At 34.6% G+C, this 26978-nt stretch overlaps 1 protein-coding gene across 23 annotated transcripts in view; it reads right to left on the reverse strand.

The window, feature by feature from the left end:
- The window catches only part of Synj1 (synaptojanin 1), an 89106-nt gene that overhangs the window by 52401 nt on the left and 9727 nt on the right, over positions 1-26978 (reverse strand). For all 23 annotated transcript variants that reach the window (XM_058577323.1, XM_058577322.1, XM_058577326.1 and 20 more), the window contains exons 3-10: positions 17991-18077; positions 15792-16059; positions 12260-12485; positions 11226-11309; positions 6115-6176; positions 4426-4522; positions 3133-3302; positions 2055-2136 (exon numbers count right to left, since the gene is read on the reverse strand). In XM_058577323.1, the coding sequence (XP_058433306.1) occupies positions 2055-2136; positions 3133-3302; positions 4426-4522; positions 6115-6176; positions 11226-11309; positions 12260-12485; positions 15792-16059; positions 17991-18077 (1076 nt within the window). The remainder of the gene's footprint in view (positions 1-2054; positions 2137-3132; positions 3303-4425; positions 4523-6114; positions 6177-11225; positions 11310-12259; positions 12486-15791; positions 16060-17990; positions 18078-26978) is intronic.

A 26978-nucleotide genomic window follows, 5' to 3' on the forward strand; every position in this document is an offset into this window, starting at 1 on the left:
TAAACTTTCCCCTTTCAAGGAAGTGGGTGAAACTGATCTTACTTCACTATTAGTTTGTTTTTGCCTACCCTCGCATTAAAATTTATAACCAGTCAACCAAATATTGTACCAGGGAACATTCTTGAATCTAATTTCCAATAGTGGAAGGTCAGCTAAGACTGATCCTGCAAATTAACACCTGTTATACTTTTCATTGCAAGTTTTAAGTATTTCAATAAGCTTACTCAGAATCCATGAAAGTATATTCAGTCACTTAAAGCCAGAACATGAAAAAAACCTGTGGCAATGTCATAAAATCCATCTAAATAATCAACATGCCTTTTTCCCTCCTTTTCTTTTTTCTTGGAGTTATTGGAATACTATAAATAATCAGTTTTTCAAAGAGAATAGAAGGAAATAGACAGGTACATAAAGAGAATGTGAGGAACAGATAAAGGAAAACATTTAAATCAAAAGGTATTCTAGTGCTGCGTAATACTCCATGGTGTATAAATGCCACATTTTTTTTATCCATTCATCTATTGAAGGGCATCTGGGTTGGTTCCACAGTCTAGCAATTGTGAATTGTGCTGCTATGAACATCGATGTAGCAGTATCCCTGTAGTACGCTCTTTTAAGGTCTTCAGGGAAAAGTCCAAGAAGGGCAATAGCTGGGTCAAATGGTGGTTCCATTCCCAGCTTTCCCAGGAGTCTCCATACTGTTTTCCAGATTGGCCGCACCAGTTTGCAGTCCCACCAGCAATGTACAAGAGTACCCTTTTCCCCACATCCTCTCCAGCACTTGTTGTTGTTTGACTTCATAATGGCTGCCAATCTTACTGGAGTGAGATGGTATCTTAGGGTGGTTTTGATTTGCATTTCTCTGACTGCTAGAGATGGTGAGCATTTTTTCATGTACTTGTTGATTGATTGTATGTCCTCCTCTGAGAAGTGTCTGTTCAGGTCTTTGGCCCATTTGTTGATTGGGTTATTTGTTTTCTTATTGTTTAATTTTTTGAGTTCTTTGTATACTCTGGATATTAGGGCTCTATCTGAAGTGTGAGGAGTAAAAATTTGTTCCCATGATGTAGGCTCCCTATTTACCTCTTTTATTGTTTCTCTTGCTGAGAGAAAACTTTTCAGTTTAAGTAAGTCCCATTTGTTGATTTTTGTTATCAACTTTTGTGCTATGGGTGTCCTATTAAGGAATTTGGAGCCCGACCCTACAATATGTAGATCGGAGCCAACTTTTTCTTCTATCAGACGCAGAGTCTCTGATTTGATATCTAGCTCCTTGATCCACTTTGAGTTAACTTTTGTGCCTGGCGAGAGGAGGGGATTCAGTTTCATTTTGTTGCATAATTTGCAGGGAAATGGATGGCACTAGAGCAGATTATGCTTAGTGAAGCTAGCCAATCCCTAAAAAACAAATACCAAATGTCTTCTTTGATATAATGAGAGCAACTAAGAACAGAGCAGGGAGGAAGAGCAGGAAGAAAAGATTAACATTGAACAGATACATGAGGTGGGATGGAAAGGGAGAGAAAAGGGAAATTGCATGGTAATGGAGGGAGACCCTCATTGTTATACAAAATTACATATAAGAGGTTGTGAGGGGAATGGGAAAATAAACAAGGAGAGATATGAATTACAGTGGATGGGGTAGAGAGAGAAGATGGGAGGGGAGGGAGGGGGGATGGTAGAGGATAGGAAAGGTAGCAGAATACAACAGTTACTAATAGGGCATTATGTAAAAATGTGGATGTGTAACCGATGTGATTCTGCAATCTGTATTTGGGGTAAAATTGGGAGTTCATAACCAACTTGAATCTAATGTATGAAATATGATATGTCAAGAGCTTTATAATGTTTTGAACAACCAATAAAAAAAATTAAAAAAAAAAAAAAGGTATTCTAGCAAAAAAAAAAAGACTAGAAAAGAAGTAGAAATACATTTAATGAAACATAACTTCATTTTTATATTCTGAAAAGAAACTAGTGAAAAATATAAGGATTATAAAAGCATTCAAAGAGGCATATGGTAGAGGATACATGCATTTTAATTTATTTTTTACCTCTAGGCCAAGAAACGCCTGCACACTATTTGTTCTATCAAGACAATCCAAGCAATTTGTTCGAACTGTACCACTCTGGCATCTGTAATAGTTTCAATAAAGTTAATACAACTAGTTTGTAACAAAAATAAAAGTAAAACAACTGAGTTGATTAAAATAACTGAGATGATTAAAACATAGCACCCCTTTCATTATTACAATTTTCAAACATACTAAAAATATGAATTATGCCATGACTATCCATACAGTCACCATGAAGAGTCTATAATGTGTTCACATTGTGCCATATAATCTTTATCACATATCTATGATACACTTATTTTTAATTAGGCCAGTAGTCTGGAACTAAACAAACATTCGGGTTTATAATCCTATAGTCCTTTGCACTTAAAAGATAATCAAATATTCAGGGAAAGAAGTTTAGAAAATTTAAGATCTACCTTCTCTATTGACTATCCTATAACATTGCTATGGCATTGATACTAAGTAAATTTAAAAAGGTGAAAAAATTAAAAATTTAAATGTTATTCACAAAGTTTACCTCAACCTATATTCTGAACTTAAATCCTACAATATTTACTTTTTTTCCTTTATTGCTTATACAAAACTGAAAATTTAAATTACACTAAAGCAGAGAGTAAGCATATGCCATTTATTTCTATTTGCACTTAACAGTTTTAACCAGGGTCAAAAAATATTAACACATTAATTATTTTTAAAAAATGGAATAGTTTCATAGATAACAGCAAGAGGTCTAGAGCGAGATGTATCTTAGCTCTAATACTTCCTAGTCATGTGACTTGGAACAGATTAGAGCCTATGACTTGATTTTCTCAAATGTAAATGCGCATAACAGAGCCTATTCCCATAGCCACTAATATTGAAACATAAGACTATGCTGCCTTTCCCATAGTATGTGCTCTTATTTGTTGAATTCTATAGAAAATTCAGTATAAAAATGATATTTAAATTATAAACTTTAATTTTAAAAAGGAAATTAAAGAGTCTAAAGATAAGAATAAATTTAAAAGTATAGCAAAGTTTCAATTTAAAGAACAGAGAAAGACAGCAGTCAAACCTTTGAACTTCACTTCCATCAAAATAAAAAAATCCATCATCTAGAAACTTCTGGACTTGAGGTTTAAGAACACTATGTAATTTTTCTGCCTTTCCTCCTTTAACCATTTGATGATAATCAAAATTCACCATATGGATATCAGCAGCATGTTCAGAAGCTTTTAAATGACTCTGAAAAGTAAAAAAGGCAAATAGTAATCTGAATGTTAAATATGACCCTATTGACACTAACAGTAAAATGGAAAATTACCTGCTGGTACCTAATGTCATGTATTCCCTAAAACCTCATATACTATCCCTGAGAAACTGAGTGACATAATTAATACCAGGAAACTTAAATAACATTCTGGCCTGATTTAGAAAATGAAAAATTATTTCCAATCACAAGTATTTTATTTTCCAACACAATTTAGTAACTGTTTATACTAATTACAGAATTTCAATGTATTCTCTTTTTGTAACACAAAGAATCAAGAACTGAAAGATTAATTTTCTATACTTTCATTTAATAATACATTTTAAAGTACACTACTAAAAATTCACATTCTAAAGTATAATCTGTTTATTAACAATACTTATATCACAAGGTTAAAATATAGCCAAATAACTAGGTTACTTTTTGGACATGTGAGACTGAACTTTAAAAATGATTTCTACCATTTTAAGTTTATAATTTTATGTAACATCATTATTTATATTAATTCAATATTGATTCAATAAGCATTTATTTATTTTGTTTTGTTTTTGTGGTGCTGGGGATTGAACCCAGGGCCTTGTACATGTGAGGCAAGTACTCTACCAACCGAGCTATATCCCCAGCCCTTAATAAGCACTTATTAAAAGTAATTTTCTTGAGAAGCCAGGCATTTGAGTTCCTTTCACTTGTCTTCTCTTCATCTACACACGACAGTATAGTGTTGCATGTACACAAATGACTTGGGCTTCTGGGACATAGGCAATCAATAAAGAAGGAAACTGCCTGATATTTCTCTACTAATGATAGATGAACACTTTTGCTTGGGGGGGGGTGGTATTTTTCTGCTTCTCTAAAAAATTAAATAGCAGATTAAAAAAAGAAGGACAACTGTCTTGAAAGCTTTCCAAAATTCAAATTTCAGCAGCACAGTCTAAATTGTTCTCTAATGGTTCCAAAGAATTAGAGACTCCAATAAGTACTAACCTTTCTGTAGGAAATAATTTATATCCCAGGAGAATCTGATTATTGTATTATTTTTTAAAAATACTATTCTAGGTGACCATGGTCCAGAACAAAAGAAGAAATGGCCATACTTACCTGGAAAGCCTTACTTAGCATATGTTCACCTTCTTTAGATCCAAGCAAATTTACAATTATTTGTTTGCCATATAAATTCTTAAGTGTTCTAAAATGCCTATTGAGGAGAAAAAGGAAATAAGCATATGTCAAATGATAAGTCACCCAAAAAAAACAGAATCCATTTTTTTTTTCCACTGGAGCTTTACAGTTATACGTAGTTGTTGGGTTCATCTCTATAAACTCACTCATACACAGAATTAAGACTTCATTATTAAACAGAACCTAGGTGGCAGTATTTTAAACTCAGACAATTGGCCAAATTGGGTATAAATCTTATACCTCTGAATTTATGAAAACTCAGTTAATGCAATTTCCTCTCTGACTTATGGACTCTCACCTATGCTGAAGCTATGGACTCATCCAGCCCCCTCTCCACTCTGGAAGACTGGCACCAGACAAAACAAGGTATCAGCTTGGCTGATTACACAGGTCATTACATACTCTGAAAACATTTAGAAGGGCCTCCTTACTAGGCATAGCTCTTGAAAACTAGGCCCTGAATATGAGTCTTCTTTCTCTCCACTTTCAATCATTCCAGAAGCTATACAGCAGTCCTTCCCTATCTGTGGTTTCCCTTTTCCTTGGGCTTCTGGGACACAGGCAAGCAATAAAGGAAGAAAAATAAAAAATAAAAATAAAAAAGTTTTAGTTACTCAAGATCAACCGCAATCCAAAATTGTTAAAATTGGTCTTGATTCTTTCGAGAGAGGGAAACCAAATTCACATAATTAATTTTTTTGCGTGTGTGTGTGGTGGGGGTGAGCCCAGTGGTGCTTAACTATTGAGCCACATTCCTAACCCTTTTTATTTTGAGATAGGTTCTCGCTAAGTTACTCAGGGCCTCACAAAGTTGCTGTGGCTGGCTTTGAAATTGCAATCCTCCTGCCCTAGCCTCCTGAACTGCTGGGATTATAAGGCATGCACCACCACACCCAGCTACACAACTTGTTTATTACAGTATATTGTTGTTAATAGTCCTTATCTTATTCGATCTTGTTCCTAATTTTTTACCTTGCCTAATGTCTAAACTAAATTTTATCACAAATATATATGTTTAGGAAAAATCAGTATACAAATAGATATATGAGGTTTCAGGCATTCCCAGGGAGGAGGGGGTGTCTCACAATGTATCCCCTGAGGATAAAGGGGACTATCAGATAGAGGGATATCATATGTAGGAAATAAAGCATGAGCTTCATCTGTGATTTAAAATTTTCAAGAAGGAACATTTAGAAAACTAAAATGAAACAGTGGTCATTAAATGTTTTATTTAATTCAACACACCTAAAATATTTCTACATGTAATCACTATAAAATAAATATTGAGATATTTTATACTAAGTGAAATCAAGTACACATTTGACATTTATAATACATCTCAGTTTGGACTTGTCACATTTTAAGTGCTTAGCAGCTATATTTGGCTAGTAGCCAGCAGGGAACAATGCACCCAGAATGGAAATCTTAAGGCTAAAAAGATTAAGATCCACCCCTAGAAGTTATAACACTACAGTCTTCAAACTGAATTAGAAGTCAGAGGAATTTTACATGGCATCAAAAAAGTTGAAAGCACTCAGTAAACACAAGTAATCTCAGTGCTTAACAATATCAAAACTTATAGCACTATGTAAAAATAATGAGTCTTACCTGTCAAAAGCAGGTGCATTAGCTTCAAAACCCCTTGACATACGGACACGATGGGATCCCACCTTAGACAAGAAAAATATATTTAATCACACCAAAAACCAACGTGTAGACAAGAAAATATCATTGTTTGAAATATGTAACAATCCATTTGTTGAACACACAGTAGTAAATCAAATAGCTGATGACAATCTTAAAAAAAAAAAAAAACAGTTCTAAAAGTTTCCCCTCCCTTTTATTTCTAAAAAAACAATCTCATTAAAAAAGAATTACAAGTTACACCATTATGAAATACTTTTCACCTAATAATAATTTTCATTGATTTAGTGCTTTCATATATATTACCTCATTTTTAACTTCAATCTACTTGCCCCATGTAAGTTAATAGATAACTTGCCCTCTTAGATCTACATAATCAATTCCAAAAAAGATTCAGATGATATTTTTACATCTCATGACCTAAATTACTGCTCTTCCAAACTGCCTACCACTACTATGTCCATGTGTCTTTCTCTTTGCTATGCTGAATACTCCATAATCACCTCTCCCTCACCAAAAGCTCCAATGAATTAAAAATGTAATTCCTTCCAGGAAAAAGACCCTTTCCAAGTCAACCTCATAGCCACGCAGTTAGAGTAACAGCACATTTTTCAGAATTAGAAATTTGGGATTAAATGAAATATACAAGATAGAACATATCTATCTGCTGTATATTCTCATAATGTCTCTTTCTACACATAGGAGTGTGGTAGAGAGATGAGGCAAGACTGAGGAAGATCTAACAGAAGAAATACAAAGGTAAGACCAATTTGAACTTTAACATTTTTCTCTGAGATGCTAAGATCAAAGTTACCAAGAATTCATTCTTGCTAATCTGTGAACAAAGTGACTCTAAGTGTAGGAGGTATAGAAGGAGGATTGCCATATCAGTCATATAGTTTGACCAAAAAAAAAAAAAAAAAAAAAAGAAAGAAAGGAAGGAAAAGAGAAAATAATCTCTAATATGCTTATCCAATCTCAAAACTGCATTGAAATATTAACATCAAGTATTCTCCCTTGCTGCCCTAAATCGGACAACATAAGGATTATCCTGATAATCAGTGGATTCTCTTTTTTCTTTTTTATAAGAATTTGAACGCTCTAACTTAGATTCACATTTACACTAACTGAATCATTTGATTGAGTTTCATCCTATAGTACTTGAAAGTCTTCATAAAATTTTAAAATTAGAAAAATGTGAGGTGGGGTTGTGGCTCAGTGGCAGACCACTTGCCCAGCATGTGTGAAGCACTAGGTTCAATCCTCAGAACCACATGTAAATAAATAAATTTTTAAAAAGTACAACAGCCAAAAAATATTAAAAGAAAAGAAAAATGTGTGCCTCGGGGCTGGGGCTGGGGCTGGGGCTGGGGCTGGGGCTCAGCAGTAGAGCTGTGTGGGGCCCTGGGCTCAATCCTCAGCACCACATAAATAAAACATTGTGTCCACCTACAACTAAAATAAAACATTTTTAAAAAAGTAAAGAAAAATTTGTGCCTCAGGAGATTAAATATTTTAAACTGGAGAAAACTCAGCAAAAGTTGACACCTTCTCTTTAGCATAATCTCAGGTTAACTGCCTATACATATACAAAAGTTTAAGACACAGCATTTTTTATTGTTTAATATTTATCTTGCATAACACTGTAATTATCAATAAGGTGAAAAAAATATAAATTTTCATGTTTTTAATTAATGCCTGTGGTTGTTCCCCACCATCCCAACACACAGATATCTGTAGGTGGATATCACAGCTCTGATAGCAATAGATTGGTTAGATTAGACTGGGTTTTATTACTCATTGTTAAAGGAAAAATTCCGTATTAAAAGAGCTAATATAAATTGTGATAAAAGAGATACTCCAGAATTATTATTATTATTTTACTTATTTTATTTTATTTTTTTTTGTACTGGGGGTTGAACCCAGGGGTACTTTATCGCTAAGCCACAGCCCTAGCCCTTTTTTATTTTTGAGACAGAGTCTTGCTAAGTTACTTAAGGCCTCACTAAGTTGCTGAGGCTGGCTTCATATTTACAATTCTCCTGCCTCAGTCTCCCAAGTTGCTGGGATTACAGGTATGTGCTACCATGTCTGACACTCCAGAAATTTTTAAGGCTTTCAAATAACAATGAATTTACCTAAAAAGACAAGGTTGCATCAAAGATGTACTTTTAAATTTTTAACTGGATGATATGGAACATCATTTTTCATTATTATTGCATTATTATTTAATTGTTATAATTTTTCATCATTAATGTTCTTATATTTCTGAATGTCAACCAAAAATCAAGCACATAGCATTAAATGAGAAAAAAAATTCATCATGTTTATCTTTTAAGACTTTATAAACTGTAATGTAACAGAGTAGTTGCCAACACTTAAAATATATTCTTACTTATGAAGCACTTTTTACAACTTTATAATGCCTCAAAAGAATTCATACTGATAGTTACCAGTTCTATAAAAAGTCTCAAGGAACAGACTGCAAACTGGAAAGTGTTATGGGCTTTGAATCTCTCATAGCAACTAGTATAAAATAATACATACTAGAAGAACTTAATTATTAACTAGAGAGATCAGCATGGATGAGTGATTAGAAGTTATTCAAGTGAGATTTGAGTTGGATGTTGAAGGACAACACATCTTACTTTTGGAAGAAGAAGATTCCTGTTAGAAAACAGCAAAGCATAAAGTAGAATAGGTAGAGTAAACCAGATTACGAGGTGGTAGGTCTCGGGTATATATATATATGTGAAGCCTAATACATCAAAAATGAAAAAGAAGTGTCAGAAAGGTAACCAGAAACAGAGGTTAGATGGATAAGATTGGTTAGAAAACTGTAAGAATCTTCAGGGTCCAAAGAAATTATGAGACCTTAAGTGAGATGAAAGGAGTAAAATAAATACAAAGTCCCAAAGCCTTGGAGAATGCTAGGGCAAAGTATTACAGGACCAGCTGATTCAGACTATTACAATAAGATGGTGTACAACAGAAGTTCTTGACTCTGAATGGAAGGGCACTTGCTTAAAAATGCATTCCAGATTCTGCTTTTAGATGATCTAAAGTTGAGTTGTGAATCTGCATTTTATCACTACTTCAGATGATACTTTTAACCTTTTGATTAAAAAGCCACAGGGGAATTAATTAAAAAGATGCAAGACAAAGAACAATTGCCTAAGGATTCTCTGTCTACTAAAGTGGGACATCTCACTAGTCAACACTAAATTCAAAGATCCCTTAAAATAAATTCCAGTTCTGAGAACACATAAAACACCTACTATCCATTAAAAGCCACCCTAGGTTAACAGATTACTTGTTTGCCTTCTATGAAACAATTAATCTTTGGACTTGGCATTTTAATATTTTTAAAATCAATTATCTATTTTTCTAATCTTTAAAATTAGTCATATATTTTCATTCCTTTATTACCTACTATTTTAGAATGGAGCAAAAACTACTTTGGTATAAAAAACACTCAAGAAAAGAATCCATTCCTATTCAAAGGAAGGTTGACTTTAAAAACTGCTAAGCTAAATAATTGTGAGAAACACTGACTTGGGCTAGAGGTCCAAGGTAAGATCCTTTTCTATTCCTTTTCTTGATGCTATATGCTAAGGTACAAAACTTACTAGATTATACATACCTAGAAGCCTAAAATGTTTATGATTTATTCTTTAGCATAAGGATTTGTGAATTAAAATATAAGATTGTACTATTGGATGAAATTTGGTATTATGACCTTATATTTTTAAAAAATGTTACAAAGATCAGCAAAGGAAATTTAAAAATTATCAGAAAGCAAGTTGGAAAACATGCTGAAGATGATCGTCATCACAGACTACCAAGTAAAATTCCTTTAGCAGATACATTATTGGTGATAGCATCAATAGCTAATCCTGACATGTTGCTGACTGTGTCAGGCACTTTTCTAAGTGTTTTTCATTTAGTAAAACAACCCTATGAAGGGTTTTAATATTATTCTTGTTTTATACATAAGGAAACTGAGACAGGAATTAAATCACTTGTTCAAAATCACACAGCTTATAGCAATAGAGTTAAGTATGTTGGATGAAAAGCCAGTATTGAAGCTTTAACTATTACATGCTTATGCCTGAAGATTAAATTATTATATACTAACACAGTAAGATAATAAATATGTAAACACTGTGAAAATCAATGTGCTATAAAAACCTTTTTTTTTTTTTTTCGGTACTGGGGATTGACCTCAAGGGCACTCAACCACTGAGCCACATCCCCAGCCGTATTCTGCATTTTATTTAGAGACAGGGTCTCGCTGAATTGCTTAGTGCCTAGCTTTTGCGAAGGCTGGCTTTAAACTCATGATCCTCCGACTTCAGCCTCCCTTCTCCCAAGCCACTGGGATACAGGTGTGTGCCACCACGCCCGGCAAACATCTAAATTTTAAAAATGAAATACAGCAGCTGGATTTTAGTAGGGTTTGCATATGGTCTGTCCCCCAATGGTTCATGTGTCAGAAGTTTGGTCCCCAGGGTGACACTATTGGGAGATGGTATGGAATTGTTAAGATGTGGAGACTAGAATGGAAAGTCCTTAAGTTATTGGGAGCTACCTCAGAAAGGAATACTGGCTTCTTGGAGTGAGTTCTTGTGAGAGCAAGTGGTCATAAAAGCCTGAGCCACATCAGAATCTCCCTCTGGCTTCCTTTTCCCAGACTTGATCTCTTTCTCCCACACAAGCTCCCACATGCAATGCCATCCAACATTAGGCCTTCACCAGAGGCTGAACCAATAGGGCTGCCCAATATTGGACTTTCAGCCTTCCCAACCATTAGCCAAAATAAGCCTCTTTTCTTTATAAAGTTGGCCTGCTTCAGGTATTTCATGACAGAAACACAAAACTAATGCACTATATGAAAGAGCATTAAAAGAAAAAATATCCAAGACAAGACACTTCTCAGATCCTCACTTGTGAATCCAGCTAACATTATTAAATGGAATAGATTAATTAGTGAATTAATTAATTATCCTGAAAATTTAGAGAATATGGAAATTTTTTAAGAGAAAAAAATAATAAAAATTGAATGTCAAACATACTTGCAACCCGGGTTGCTCCCAGAACAGTGGAACAGATCCCCGAATTTGTATAAAGGAAGAAACAGAGTCATCCAAGTACACAACCTGCCGAAAGGAAAGAAAATAACAACAACAGCAATGTATATTTTCACAGGTGGTGGGGTTATTACCTCTATATCAGAAAAACAAAGTGACTACAATCTGTTGCACATTTTTAGTTTATAACTTATCTCTCATAATTTGTCCTAATCAAAGTATCCAAAATATGTCTCTAAATAAGTTTGATTTTTTCCAGTTAATAATATTAATCATCCAAATAATAAAAAGAACCTCCTTATAAATCTCAGTATTTTACATACATACTTTTATGTTTCCTTCAATTGTTTTCCTTAGCTTTTTTTTTTTTTTTCCTTTTGCAGTGCTAGCCCCTGGTAAACAAACAAAGAGCCTTGCACATTCTACTACAGAGCTACATGCCCAGCCTTTTTAAATTTTTATTTTGAAATACAGTCTCACTAAGTTACCCAGGCTAGCCTCTAACTTGAGATCCTCCAGCCTCAGTCTCCAAGTAGCTGGGATTATGGGTATGTTGCCACTGAGGGTAGCTTCCTTAGCTTTTTATATTTCTCAAAACTTAATTTGATAGATCTGAGTTGGACTGGTACATGGCCTGAATTTATAATTATACAGTTTTACAGGCAAAAATGTAATTTTTAATTTTTAGGTAGTACACATATTTATCTTTAAGAGTTGGTTTTAACTGCATAAAAATATTCCTCTTGTCTAGCTCTATAATTGAGGATTTTAATTCAATATCAAATGTACACCACTGACTGTGCCATGCTAGCTAGTGAATAACTTGTTAACTATTTGAAGAGTCATACCAAAAGAAGTTTTTTTTGTTTTAGGGAAGCCTTCCCTAGAAAGTTGCCAATTATACCACAGATGAGATTACAGATGTCAAAATGAGTTCTGTATCAAATAAAAATCGGTTATCCTAGTATTATCTGTGCCTCTCCTATAACACATTGATAAGCAATATAAACTGTATATACCTGTTCTGTTTCTACAAAATTGGCGACGTGACCATCATCATTTGTCCCCCGGACATTAAACCTTGTCCCAGCTCGTTCACAGCTTAATCTTGAAATGAGGCAAGCCTTTGCCTGTTTATGAGCAGCATAAATTGTTCTTATTTCCACTCCCCCACACATGAGGCGTAATAACCAGTCATCACAATTCACACCATAGTGCTTGAGATGCAAATGCAAAGACTGATTCCTAACAGAAAAGAAAATAACTGCATTAGGCAACTGAGTACTAAATAACAAAGTACAAATATTAAAACAGTGCTCCCAATACTACTGAGCAGTGCTAACATTAAACAATAATGTTATTAAATTAAAAGGCAACAAAATAATTCAATCCATTACATGTACTATAAGGGAAATCATTTTTTTTAATATTTATTTTTTTGTAGTTGTACACAATAACTTTATTTATTTATTTTTATGTGGTGCTGAGAATCGAACCCAGGACCTTGCACATGCAAGGCGAGTGCTCTACCGCTGAGCCATAGCCCCAGCCCCAGGAAATCATTTTTTTTTGTTTTACATCTACATTCCATTTGTTATATCTTTATGTACAATGTAAATAACCTAACATTTCAAAATCTAGTACATACATACCCCACTTTATAAAGCTGTATTCACAGACTCAACTTTAACAAGGCTCTATTAATTTAAATATGCTATACTAAACAGTACAACTGTGGTGCAGGCATAGTGTTTTCCACTGCCCCAAATACTTTTTTTTTTTTTTTTTGGTAGTGCGGGGAATGGAACCCTGGGTCTCATGCATGCTAGGCAAGCACTCTACCACGAATCTACACCTGCAGTCCACTCCAAATATTTTTAGAATTGTAGGTAGCAGATGGAGCCTGATTCTATAAACTTTTGCAGGGGAATAGTTTTATCCAAACAAATAGATAAGAGCAATTAAAGCAGGGAGCAGGGCTAATGCTACTTCCAGATTGGCTTTCTCACCCTGCTAGTCACTACTCAAATCTCTACTGAAACCTCAGTTCTCCTTAGAACTAATACGAAAGACCCCAACCAACCTACCATTAAGAAAAATGTTTTGAAAAAAAACAAAAGTGTTTCGAGAAGAAAAACAAGAAACCCTCTTTCAATTCAAAAGTGAATTTTCTGTATTACTAAATTTGATTCTGAGTTTTAAAACTCTGCTACCATTTTAGGCAGAAACCTTTCTTAAGGGGCTGTACACTAGCTTGCCATCTTAAACTAGATAAACAAATGTAATAGCATTTGCTTGAAGACTTACGGTTATTAATAAAATAAGAGACAAGAACAGTAGTAGTTCTTGGTTGTCCTCAAATCCCTGCCCTCCGGTACAGGTACAGGTACAACTGCTGCAACCCAAACCCCTTTTGTCCATTTAAGAAAGTACACTAAATGTAAATGAGTCATGAGATTACTACTGGGATAATATTAAATCTGATGACCATTACTTATTTAATGAATACAATGACTTTAGGTTTCATATTTCACTAATACTTACATTCACCTGAGTGTGAATGTTGAGTGTGACCGAGAATACCCAAGGCACCAGGGCTGATAGCTATGTCATGCTACTAAGTTAAGAGACTCACTTGCAATCATTTAAGTAGACATTGAACCTTATGTGTTTCATACCGGTAGAGTTTCTTCCTCTGCTGTGAGTTCTCATTTTTCTTTACTATCAATACGTGTGTCACTCTCTAAATTCTATTTAAATCCAGAATGGCAGCAGTTTCAGATCTCCAATGAAGGGGCTGGAAGTGTAGGTTAGTGATTGAGCATTTGCCTACTCTAGCATAGGTAGGGCCCTGGATTCCACCCCCAGCATCACATACAAAAAAATCTCCAATGGTAAATAAAACTACTTTGTTTTTGTGTAGATATTTGGCACTCTTTAGATACAAATATTACTAGATCCTGAAAAATATTTACACTAAGCTGTTAGGGTATAGAATTAATTCTAAAAACTTTGATTTTTCTATGCAAAATAAAATTCACATGCAAATCTTTAGCAAAATAATAAAAATTGTAAAACGAGGAAACTTCACCTTTGGTATTTTAGCCATCCCTTTGTTCAACCTGTCTCCTATTGGACAAAACCCTTAGACTTTCTGTGATCTAAATTTGTCCCCATCTCCATCCTTAATTGAATGAAAACATAAATGAATTACTCCTACTGATTAAACTTTAAAGTTGTATATTATCTGCATCTGCTTGGCTCCCTGAGGTGGCAGGAAAGCATTTTTCTCTCAATCTTAAGTAATTTGGGACAGGAATAAGGAGGGACCAAAAAGGTAACGACAGCTGCCCAATGCACAGCTGCAACACATTTACCTTTTCCAAAAGCCTTCATTGTCTTTAGCCAGGAAAAAAAAAAAAAAGTAGGATTGACAGAGTTTTAACTCTTGCCTATTTCTGAATGCTAGACCAAAGTACATCTATCATCACTAGCTTCTCTGAGCCAAGAGGGCTTTCTGCCCATTCAACTGCTCTATTTACCCCTCCACAACTACTTATCTCTTCTTTCCCATCACTCATGTCTCCTCCTTTGCTATAGACAGTGCTATAAAGCTTTGATTCATTCTGCCTTCTCTGCTCCCCTGTCAAGACCCTTTCATGTAAGCTATGAGTTAGTTTCCTTCCCTAAGGCTGTGGTTGATTTTGACCTACCTGAAAGCCAAAGCAAATGGATCATACCTGAATGCACTACAAAGACCATAGAGTGATGGTAAAAGTGTGAGGGGGAGAAAATACATAGGAGAAAATGTCTTGAATCTGAACTACTAAGGCAGGCCAAGAGCAGAGAGTCTGGGGCTTTGGCCTTATAGCATATATCAATATAATGAAATAAAATCTGCATAAAGCATTAAGGAAAAACATCAAGGTCAATGCTGGCTGTAGACAACAGAGCTACTATACTAGAAGTCTAGTCTGCTACATAGAGCCATACTAGTAGAAGTGTTCTATTTACTATTCATGCTTATTGATAACTACACACAGTTATGCACCATCATGTAATATATCACAGTTAGCTACATATATAAGTTTTATTTACTACAGTACTGGACTTTTCTTCACAATCTGTTGCTCTTGAATTGAAGTCATCTACTTACAATCTTAAAATTGAAAATATAAGAGAATATTGGTTTAGAATGATGACAACGCCGGACAAGAGCTCACTAAGAACAGTAAATATGAGTAACACAATTTTATTACCATTAAAGTCATTCCCAAATTTATAACAAATATTTTAAGTCTATTCTAAAATGAAAGGTCAGTCAGGATCAGGAGAGAAAATGAATTTTATGTCACATGCCAACTTCAATAAACTGACAGTCGCTACATGCCACAAGTGCTCTGTTGAGGACTCAGAAGCAGAAAAGAAGAATCAGTAAAGTTCATCCCTTGCTATCTCCAGAAACAGCAATTGATGGATATCATGACCACAAACACCAAGTTGTTGCACAGCACATGATTAAAAAGGGAAAAAAATGAAACATAGACTCACCAGAAAAATCTGTTGTCAGTTGTGTGTTCTTGCATGCTGCGATGTGCGTTAAGACTCAGATCTAAACTGACTCCAGATGCAGACCATGCAAAATAAAAGTTTCCTGAATTCAAAACTTTTCGCACTTCTGAAATACGATCCTCATCTGAAGCATCAACTCGAAGAGATATAAACTCAGTGGAAGTAACTCGAAAAACTTCAGATTCTTGAATTTTTCCAACAGACATACATCCAGTGACTAGGACCAGATAATGTAACATAGTATCACCTGCAAAACCCAAAGATTTTACTGGATGAAAAATTCCAATATTTTTATGTTATTTCAAGTTCTTTCTTCTTGTATTTCCATTTTTTAAATCTGATATTGTGATTATTCTAAACTTGTAATGAACATGTTTAAAGTCACCAGATTTTTTTTTAGTTGGGAAAAATCCTTAATTAAATACATTTTTATAATAAGCATTTAAATATTAACAGGAAAAGCTCAAGTTTACAAAATTGTTCCTCTACTTAATCTGAGCCTATAAAATCTATCAAATAAAAAATATCTTTTCTAGGGCTGGGGCTGTGGCTCAGTGGCAGAGTGCTTGCCTCACGCAAGTGAGGCACTGGCTTTGATCCTCAGCACCACATAAAAATAAATAAACAAAATAAAGATATTGTGTCCATGTATAACTAAAAAATATTTTTAAAATATCTTATGATAGAAAGTTCAGATGAGAAAATGAATGTGAAAGTTCTTTGTGAACAGTAAAGGTGGAAAAATAGTATATAAATTTGAGCTGCTCGTGATGATATATGGACAGAAAGCAATTTAGTTTATAAAAACGTTAATAGACTTTTTTATTTAATTAGAACAAAATCCTATGAAATTAGTATGAAGTTATAAATTAGCAAAAGTGTATTCTAAGCACAATCTCTGACATAGGTAGAAGTGGCTCTGAATCTTGGCTCTATGATTTATTTTCTAGGCCAACTTCAGTACGTGAGCTTAACCAACCTGAGATATAATCCCTTATAAAAAGGGATTAAAACATATACCTCAGTATTACTTAAAATTAGCGATGCACTTATGCACAGTGCTTTACATATAATTTATTAATAACAAAAGACAAATCTCCATTTTATAGACCAGTGCTACTCAAAGCATGATCCAGAAACTGTAAACAGCACACAATGAAAAAAGTTGCCTGTACAGAAGGGAAATCGACAACATCAGTGCCAAGTGCGATGGCACACACCTGTAATCCCAGCGGCTTGAGAGGCTGAGGCAGGAGGACCATGAGTTCAAAGCCAGCCTCAGCAATGGTGAGGCGCTAAGCGACTCAGTGAGACCCTGCCTCTAAATAAAATACAAAATAGGGTTGGGTATATGGCTCAGTGATTGAGTGATCTTCACCTGAGTTCAATCCTGGGTTTAAAAAAAAAAAAAAAAAAAAAAAATTCCAATATCAATAAATTCACCCTTTAGTTTAACTGACTCTTTTCTTCATAGTTCACTAGACTTTATCAGAGAAGGAACCATGTGTTGGATTTATATGACAGTGCAAGCTCCTCTCTCACTCACAGACCAGTAATAGCCCATACTTCAAGCCACACCATGACTAACATGGACAAACTAACACAAAGGTTACTCTACAGTCTATGGTCACATTAAGTGGCAGACATAGGCCCAAACTGAGACCTTTGAATCCACTACACCAAGAAGTTTGTGGTTCAATAAAGACACTTGTTTCCTAAATACAATGAAGCCAACAAAAGAAAAATTCTTTGATTTTCACTTAACATGTTGAAACAGGAAACCATCTCTGGAACTTAAAATCAAAATAGCTTGAGAATTAGCAAGCTTTTTTTTGTTTTTTTAAGAGAGAGAGAGAGAGGAGAGAATTTTTTAATATTTATTTTTTAGTTCTCGGCGGACACAACATCTTTGTTTGTATGTGGTGCTGAGGATCGAACCCGGGCCGCACGCATGCCAGGCGAGCGCGCTACCACTTGAGCCACATCCCCAGCCCCGCAAGCTTTTTTTTTTTGGACAAAAATATAATAAGAGTAGCTTAATTAAGGTTTAAAAGATGTTATCACACTTATAGCTCCATTATAGAGTTAAACGACATAAAGGTAGTCTCTTTCAAATTCTTAGGATTATAAAACTAGAAATAAAAAATGTGGATGAAGTATATTGAACAAAAAACTTACCAAGATTTAACCGCAAAACACCTAAGAGTCCATAGGCATCTAGTACTTTGGAGTATGTACCTTTGATTGCCTCTTTTTCTGCAGATGCTAGAACAGAAGTTTTAAAGAAAAATGACAAGAAACATTAGATTGCATTTAGCTATAAAGTAGGTTTCAAGCAAAAATTTCTAAATCTGATATTAATATAAGCATATGAAATATTTCTCCAACTAGTAACATAACTCAAGAGTCAAATTATTTCAGCACCATGTAATAAATTAATCCATCCTTTCCCACTGACCTGAACTATTTTATTCATCCTTTTGTTCCTGATACTTAGAACTGGACACTTAGAAAACTGATAAAACATTGAAATGATGAAAGCTATAGGCAATACTTCACCACACAGTCCAGTATAGGAATAAGGAAATCTCAAACATGCCATTCATCTGATTGTTTTCTGCAATAAAATTCATGGTATCTTGCTAATAAGTATAACCCACAAAATAATTTACCTAGGGCAGGTTATTGTGGCTGTTTTACTGAGAGAAAAAAAAAATTCCACCCCTCCAAGAAAAAAAAAAATCAGAAAACTTTAAAGGAAAAACCTTCCTAGTACTTAGCAAATATATATTAAAAGTGTTACAAAGAAATGTGAACTACAGCTAGTATATCAAAGAACAATTAGAAAGAATACATTCTAAAGCTGACAATTCAGGTGAGATCCTCCTCTTCCCTTTCCCTTCTGAGGTCCTGTCCTTCTCTACTGCCCTCTTTTTTCTGTCCCTCATCCCATGCCCAGTTCACTTCTTGGCTGAGTGATTCTCTCAGAGCTTACTGCTTCTTTCTTAGACTTACTAATTTCCTCTTATGTCCTTCATCTACAACATAGAAACAGAACCTTTGGCAGCATTCATGCATTCCACATTAGAAAATCATGGAAGTAGATCCATCTGACATTCCATTTCCAGTCTCTTTTTGCCAATGAAAGAGCCCTTCCATGTCTACTGCTTTGTCCAATATTCCTTGCAATTTGGCACTCCTACTTTGCCCTGAAATTTTTTTCCTGATTTCAGAACATCTCACCTTCATTGTCTGCCTCACTGCTTTTCAGACCATCTACTCATAAGCCCTCTTTCTAGTGATCTCACTTCTGCCTTCCAATGAGTTGTGTTCTATGGGTTGGCAGCACTGGATAAGACTAAATGACTCAATCACTCCATGAATTGATAATGTCACAATTCTGTAATACGTTCATAATTAAGTGTGGGCTTTTACCTAACCACCCAGAGTGGGGAAAATTTCACCAAGCTACTACTAATGGTATTGGGAATGGTATTTCATTCTGCATTCCCAGAGTTTCTAGTATTATTGTGTTGCATGTTTATAAAACAGTTACTTCTGACCTCCAATGGTAAGTAACACACATATAAAACATCATAGATTTAATTATATTTTATAAAATAAAATATAACTGCTTTCCCCTAAATACTGCCTCTGTAAGTGCATTGCAAGATTCTCTCATCTGCCCTCCCCCTCTCCCCCTACCACTTCTGCTTTATGGAGTATTATTTTCTCCTTCAATAAATCTATGCTTTGTCAGGGAAAAAAAAAAGAGTACTATAACAAAAGCAAACATTAGAGACACTTGTTATTGTCCTCATGATAAAAGATATGCTTTCCAAGACAAATATTATTCTAGAGTTTTACATGTCACATGTTATATTCATTTAAACTGACAGCACTAATACGGTAACATAGAAATTACTAGATCTATCAGTTTCAAAGCAATCATTATTTGGTTCAAACACTATCAGCTAATAAAAGTTAAAATGAAAATATAATTTAACATTAAGTCATCACCCTCCCTTAGAAAACAGAAAAAGTCACTCTGTAACTTAAATACAATGCAACAAAATATTCTCTCTTCTAATAATGCATAATAATTACCTCCTCATTAGTTGTGTTCTAAATATATGAACAACATACCATGTCTCTCAGGACCAATGAAGGTCCATCTATTAGAATGTCACCCAATTAAAATATGTAATCAAATGCCATTCTGCTTAGTTATTTGCACTTTGTTTTATATTCTGAGACTCAGGAAAGAGGATACACACATGAACTTTAACTAATGTGCACATTCCTAGATAAAACTAGAACAAAGGAAGAAAATAATTCAAAGAGTAGATGTCATTTTCCCTGACAGGAATTTTTGGCTTCCTCTCAAATTATAAAAATAAATGTAAAAACAATATCTCAGCTGAGGTACTTATATATTATTTCTGTGATTATTATGACAGTATCTAACAATGAGCTAGATGTTTTCATGCATTATTCAATTTTCACAACAACTCCAAGAGCAAAATTACCATTTCCACTTGGCATATGAAAAAACAGATTTAGAAAGGTTATTAATTAGCTACTAATTTGTCTAAGCCTAAACAGCCAGCATTTAAGACTGCAGCTTCATGAGAAGGAACTTGGTCTAGTTCCTGCCCTAACCCCAGCAGCCTAGCACTCAGTAGAAGGTTCTACAATTGTAGGTTTGATGAATTCGTGGACTATATGTACTTTTAACTCCAGATAATTCCAATTCCATAAGAGAATACATCCACTCTATTTTTTTTAAATTTTTAATCTAAAGGCCTGGGATAGAGTAGACAAAAGGCCAATGCAGGCTGTCAGAGCCCAGGCAATATGGATAGCCCTATATGTGAAGCTGAAGTCAGAGGTGGTAAAAGAGGACATCCACTTGGAGGAGGGACAGCCTGCATGAGGTATGGGAGACTCCAGGGATGCTGAGGTATACTGACATGATATGTTGCAGTTGAGAGCAGTAGAGGGCAGGGTACATAGGACAAAAGGCTGAGGCAGGGTGTTGGAGCCCCAGTGGGATGGAATGGGTAGGAGAGTGGTTATATACAAGAGAATGACCAAGGATGAGACAAGTTTCTCATTGTCAGAGAAGGAAATTACAAACAAGGAAAAGAAAGAAAACTAGAATGGAACTTCAGTGTTGATTGGAATTGGAGGTACTAGTTTGACCCCAATTTTCTAGACAGAAGAAAGATATAATTGAGTATATAAAAGATACAAATGAGTATGACGCACACAGACACATTTACATATACTTCTTAGGACTACACAGTGAAAGAACCTGAAATCAGCAACACTCCAAAGGCAATGAACACACCCAGATCTTGCTTTCTAAATATCATTCTTGCCAGGCTCAAAAGCACTCGCCAGCAATCCCAGAGGCTTGGGATGCTGAGGCAGGAGGATCAAAAGTTCGAAAGCAGCCTCAGCAACTCAGTGAGGCCCTTAGCAACTCAGTAAAACCCCGTCTCAAAATAAAACATCAAAAAAGGCTGGGAATGTGGCTTAGTGGTTAAGCACCCCTGGGTTCAATTCCTGGTACCCCCTGCCCACCAAAAAAAAAGTTAAGCATCATTCTCCACTAAGGATTCTAGAATGCATTGTAGAAATAGCTGATTCCAGGGCAAGGACAGGGACAAGAGGAACCTAAAACATTCTTTTACCAAAAAGAAAGGAAATGTTCAAAGAATCATGTAAACATGTCACAGAAACACATAAGCCAACGTAAAGGGCTTTTACTGATGAAATCTGGAACATGAGCATCAAAATAAATAAGAGTACTGGATTTTAATCCACTGAATAAGCCCAGGAATTCATTCTGATGAGGAATGAGTAATTTATATCAAGTTTCAAAGTACCTCCCCTCAAAACACTTAACTGTAAAGAAAACAAGTCGGCCACACATGCTCGGTAGACCATCATCTTAACCAATCCAAGTGGATAACAGTAATGGGATAAGTCAAAACTGTGTACCATCTACAGGATACAATGTAAAGAATGCAATACCATTTCTGCAATAACACCACTAAAGATGGAGAACCTGGGTCTGGGATTATAGTTCAGTGGTAGAGTGCTTGCCTCACACGTGTGAGGCACTGGGTTTGATCCTCAGCACCACATAAAAATAAATAAAGATATTGTGTCCATCTGCAATTAAAAAAATATTTAAAAAAAAAGATGAAGAACCTGGGGTTTCTGGGTTGTGGCTCAGTGATGAGCACTTGCCTAGCACATGAGAGGTAAGGAGATCAGTTCTCAGCACCACGTGAAAAAAATAAATAAATAAAATAAAGGCACAGTGTCCATCTACAACTAAAAGTAAAAAAATATATATATTTTAAAAAAAAAAGATGAAGAACCTGGATCTAAGCATGAACCATCAAACCCAGACTACTGACATTCTACAAGATAACTAGCCTTAGTCTTCAAAGTTCTTAAGATCATAAATGTCAAAGACTGAGGAATCTCCCCAGGTTTAAGGAAAAAAACATAACAAAATAATAAAATGTACAAATCTGAACTGGATCTTTCTGCTATAAGAAATATGGGACAACTGGTAAAACCTGAATGGAGCCTGAGAATTAGTAATTATCACTATTAATTTTATGCAGGAGAATGTTTTTCTAGAAAACATATAATAAAGTATTTGGGGGTCATTAGGTAGCATATAAGCAACCAATTCTCAAATAGTTCAAAAAATATGTTCAATTTTAAAAATGTACACATACATTTCTAAATTAAGAAGCACTTCTCTCTAAATGACACAAATAAGATAAACTCTTATAAAACCTTAGTGTCCTACTCTCCATACACGTTTTTAAAGAGAAAAAAATTTTCTTATTTTATGAGTCTCTCTGAAAAAAACAAAAAGATACATGATTTAAGAGAGATAAGCCTAATCAGATTACTGTTGTAATTCTCTAATAATTCTATAAAATAACTTGAGGATCTCCCACTTATGAAATTATTTAAAATAAGAAAGCCTATACTACATTTTTTAAGAAAATGCATACAATATTAAGATGAAACACAGAATTTAGACAGGCGTGGTGATGCTCGCCTATAATCCCGGCAGCTTGGGAGGTGCTAAGCAATTCAGTGAGACATTGTCTCTAAATAAAATACAAAATAGGGCTGGAGATGTGGTTCAGTGGTTGAGTGCCCCTGAGTTCAATCCCTGGTACCTCTCCCCAAAAAAATCACCTCACAGAATTTTTAAATGTTTTACTCAATTCATCCCTATCTTCCTTTTTCCTTAATATGATCTCATTGCATCCCATACATCAACCAAAATGAATAATCTGTTGTCCCTTATACATGTTCCATATTCTTATATTCTTTGCCTTCTCTTCCTCTGTTCATAGTGCCTGGTCCATCTGTAAGAACCTTTAGTCATCTTTTGTTTTCAAATATTACCCATCCTTCAAATTCTAAGCAAAACGCCACTTCCTAAAATTTTCCTGGATTACTCTAGTTGGAAATAATCTTTTTTCTATTTTACATTAAGTACAGTAACTTGAATACTAATAGTAATAGAAATGATGTTTCATTTCTTTATAGTTCAACATGATGCCAACCTAATTCAGACACTCTGAAAACTGTGCCTCTAGATGAAGTATTCATCTAGTAGATAGGCTGAGAGGTTTTAGCACAAAAGGAAATGTTCTATAATTAAGGAAAATAAACATTTTACTTTGCCACTAGAAGTATTTCAGTGCCCTCATTATTGAAGCTCACATTTAATTATTACTCTTAGCAAGATTTGGAAATTATCAAGTGTGCTGTCTGTTTCAGGGAATACAGGTGGGAGTGAGAAGGTGGGGTGGGGAAAAATAGGCCCTGTTCAATAACTGCCAACTGGGTATCAAACTAGTAGAGTTTATAAAGTGGCAGAGTGTGTGGAGAGTTCAGAGGAAACAAACTGAAAGAATGAGTGGAAATGAAAGTTGGAGAGATACTTAGAAGTTCAGGTCACTTTCCTGCTTGTGCAGTCTTCCAAGGTATATACTGTGCATTCAGTGACAGGAATAAATTGCCTTTTGTAAGAGGTTTGTATTTTTTTCTTCTATTCATAGTAGTTATTAAACAATATCCTAAGAAAAACAAACCTTTCTTTTTACAAGTTGTTATGAATGTCTAAAGAGCACACTGTTTTGGGAGTAATTCTAGCTGATCAAGATCTTCGACAGTTCAGGCCGGGTAAAGACGTCATTAGTTCACAAACACATAAGCTAGGGTAAATCCCAACTTCCAAAAAGTTACTGCTAAGATACCTCAGGAATAAACAGTACCTAACTCCTTTGAGAGCTTATTTTAAAATAAAAACTCTTCTTCCTACTTTATACTTAACACCAACTTTCATTCATGTCATAAATATTTTCTTAGTTTTCAAGTTCATGAAAATATGTATTTCCTAAGAACACAGAGCCATCATAAATATAAATCTATAAATCTACAATTACAGCTATACATCCTCAGATGGTAGGCACTGATCATCTGAAGACCCTCTGATTCTATTACTAGTGAACATATAAACAGAAATAAGGCCACAGAATAGAATCTTAAGCAATATAAAATAAATGACATAAACATCAATTTAAAAATATTTATGAGGCATCAGGAAGATTTGAATGTTGTCTGGATATCTGATTTTTAAAACTACTGTTAAATTTTCAGTGTTGGTAACATTGTGGCTATGTTAAAAAAACAGAGCCCTCATCTTTTAGAAGTGCATTGTGAAATATTAGTGATATCTTAGATTTGCTTCAAAATAAAGAGGGATGGGGAGATAGATGATAAAGATATAGATGAAAGTGTCCATGAATTCATAATTAGTGAGGATGGGTAATACACACCTGGGAGTCATTCATACCACTCTTTCTACTTTGATTTATGTTTAATACTTCCCAAAATCAAAAGGTTAAAATTTATTCTAATAATACTCTTGGTATACTAGATAAATTCAGAAAGGAGAGAATACAAGATATTTCTGGCCTGTCAGTGAAACAACTAGAAACTACTGGAATTCTACGTAATCAAAGAAGTTACTTTTCTCCAAGTACCCTAAGTCAGAGGTATTAGCCAAAAGTTCAATCAACATCTAGACTTTTATAAATTTGAAAGAAAGCAGTAAGTCCTACAACCATTACTAATCTTCCCAAGTTATCATATATGCATCAAATAATGAATATATAATAAGTTTGGAAAGGATACCTATGGCAATTCCAAAATGGAGACACTAAAACAAATGTTTTCTTCACATGCATCCTAAATAACTTAGCCTTAGTCTTCTATCCTGTTGAAATTATCTTTAGAAAATTAGCTTAGCAGGGCATGGTGGTGCAAGTCTGTAATCCCAGCAGCTAAGGAGGTTGAGTCAGGAGTACTGCAAGTTCAAAGCCAGCCTCAGCAACTTAGAAAGGCCATGAGCAATTGAGCAAGACCCTGACTCCAAATAAAATATTAAAAGGGCTGGGACTGTGGCTCAGTGGTTAAGCACCCTGGATTCAATCCAACGTACCAAAAAAAAAAAAAAAAAGGAAGAAAGAAAAAGAAAATAAGCTATTGTTGATCTTCACATCACAGAAGAGGAAAATTTAAAACTATATGGTAGTAATATCCATTAACGTAATTCAGATAACTTTACTCACTTGTATTTTGGCTCTATGCATATTATTTTACCTGAACAAATCAGTGATTGAGATAGGCCTAAGCTACCAGAAAATAAAATAGAACTGCAGAGATGGTTTACTTACAGACTACAGAAAACTCTGAGTATAAATATATCAATTATTCTCTATCAAAATTTAACATATCAATATTTCTTTATTATATTACTCATTAACATATCAATAATTCTGTATCACATTATTGGACCCACTCTTTTTTGTCCTGTAGTAGCTTACTTGTATAGTACTATGTCATAGCTCACCATTATTAGATTATACCCTCCCCCCTCAAATTAGAATTTAAGGCAAACAATGAAGTGTTAAAATCAGAGTAAAGAATTCAAATGTAAGCATAATCATTTGCCTATTTCTAAAGGCACTTTTAGGACTAAATTTCAATGTAAAATTTAATTGATGATGAATTAAATAATTCAAACTAAATAATAAAGCCATCCAGTAAAGGTCCTATCCAGTGTCAACATTTTGCTATGGCTCAAGCATTCCAGAGCAAATAAGAAAATGAAGACAAGATTGTAAATTAGATGTTCTTCCTAGAATCACAATTTGCCTGTGGTTGCATGCACAGTAATTTGTGGTCAGCTTATTTGCATGAAGTTAGCACTTTGGTAGAGAACCTCCAGTGCAGAGGATGCTAGATATCATATAGCCCAAGCTTCCCATTCTAAGAAGAAAAAGCCAGAGATTAGGTGATTCATCCAAGATCATATAGCTAGCTGGCAGTAAGGCCTCTTTCCATTTCATCATACATAAAAAGAAAATTTATTTTAAAAGATTTTCCTTTTATAATTAATTAAAATTCTAGATGAAAGACATTAAGCCATCCAAATCAATGATCTACGTAAATTGCATAATACAATCTTGGCAACATTTCAGAAAAAAATAACGTTTCATTCATTAATGCAATAATCATTTACTATGCTTACAACACACCAGGATCCTGGCAAGATTCTAGGAATAAAAACAGAGGACCCCGATATCTTTTTTTAGAAATCATATTAGGAATACAGGCATTATATAACCAAGAAATGCAAAATTACAAATTGTGGTAAATAGTTATCACCAAATTTAGAAAACTGCCAGCTATTATTTCTTCAGACATTTTCCTTTTCAGCTCATCCTTCTGGCATTCCAATTACATGTCCATCGTGGAACACTTGAGGTTGTGTCACAGTTCAATGATGCATTTATTTTCATCTTTTCTCTATTTCATTTTGGATAGTTTCTATTACTATGTCTTCAAGTAATTTTCTCTGCAGTGTCAAACCTACTAATCCCTTTCAGTATATTTTTCCTTAGATATTGTTATTTTTATGTCTAGAAAACTGATTTGAATCACATTTTTATTTGTATGTGGTGGTGGTGGGAGACTGGGGATTGAATCCAGGGCACTCTGCCACTGAGCTACATCTCCAATCCTTTTTATTTTGAGACATGTTCTCAC

Source organism: Marmota monax, unplaced genomic scaffold (genome assembly GCF_021218885.2).
Source record: "Marmota monax isolate L192 unplaced genomic scaffold, Marmota_monax_Labrador192_F-V1.1 WCK01_AAM20220418_F8-fsc00125, whole genome shotgun sequence".
NCBI lineage: Eukaryota > Metazoa > Chordata > Mammalia > Rodentia > Sciuridae > Marmota > Marmota monax.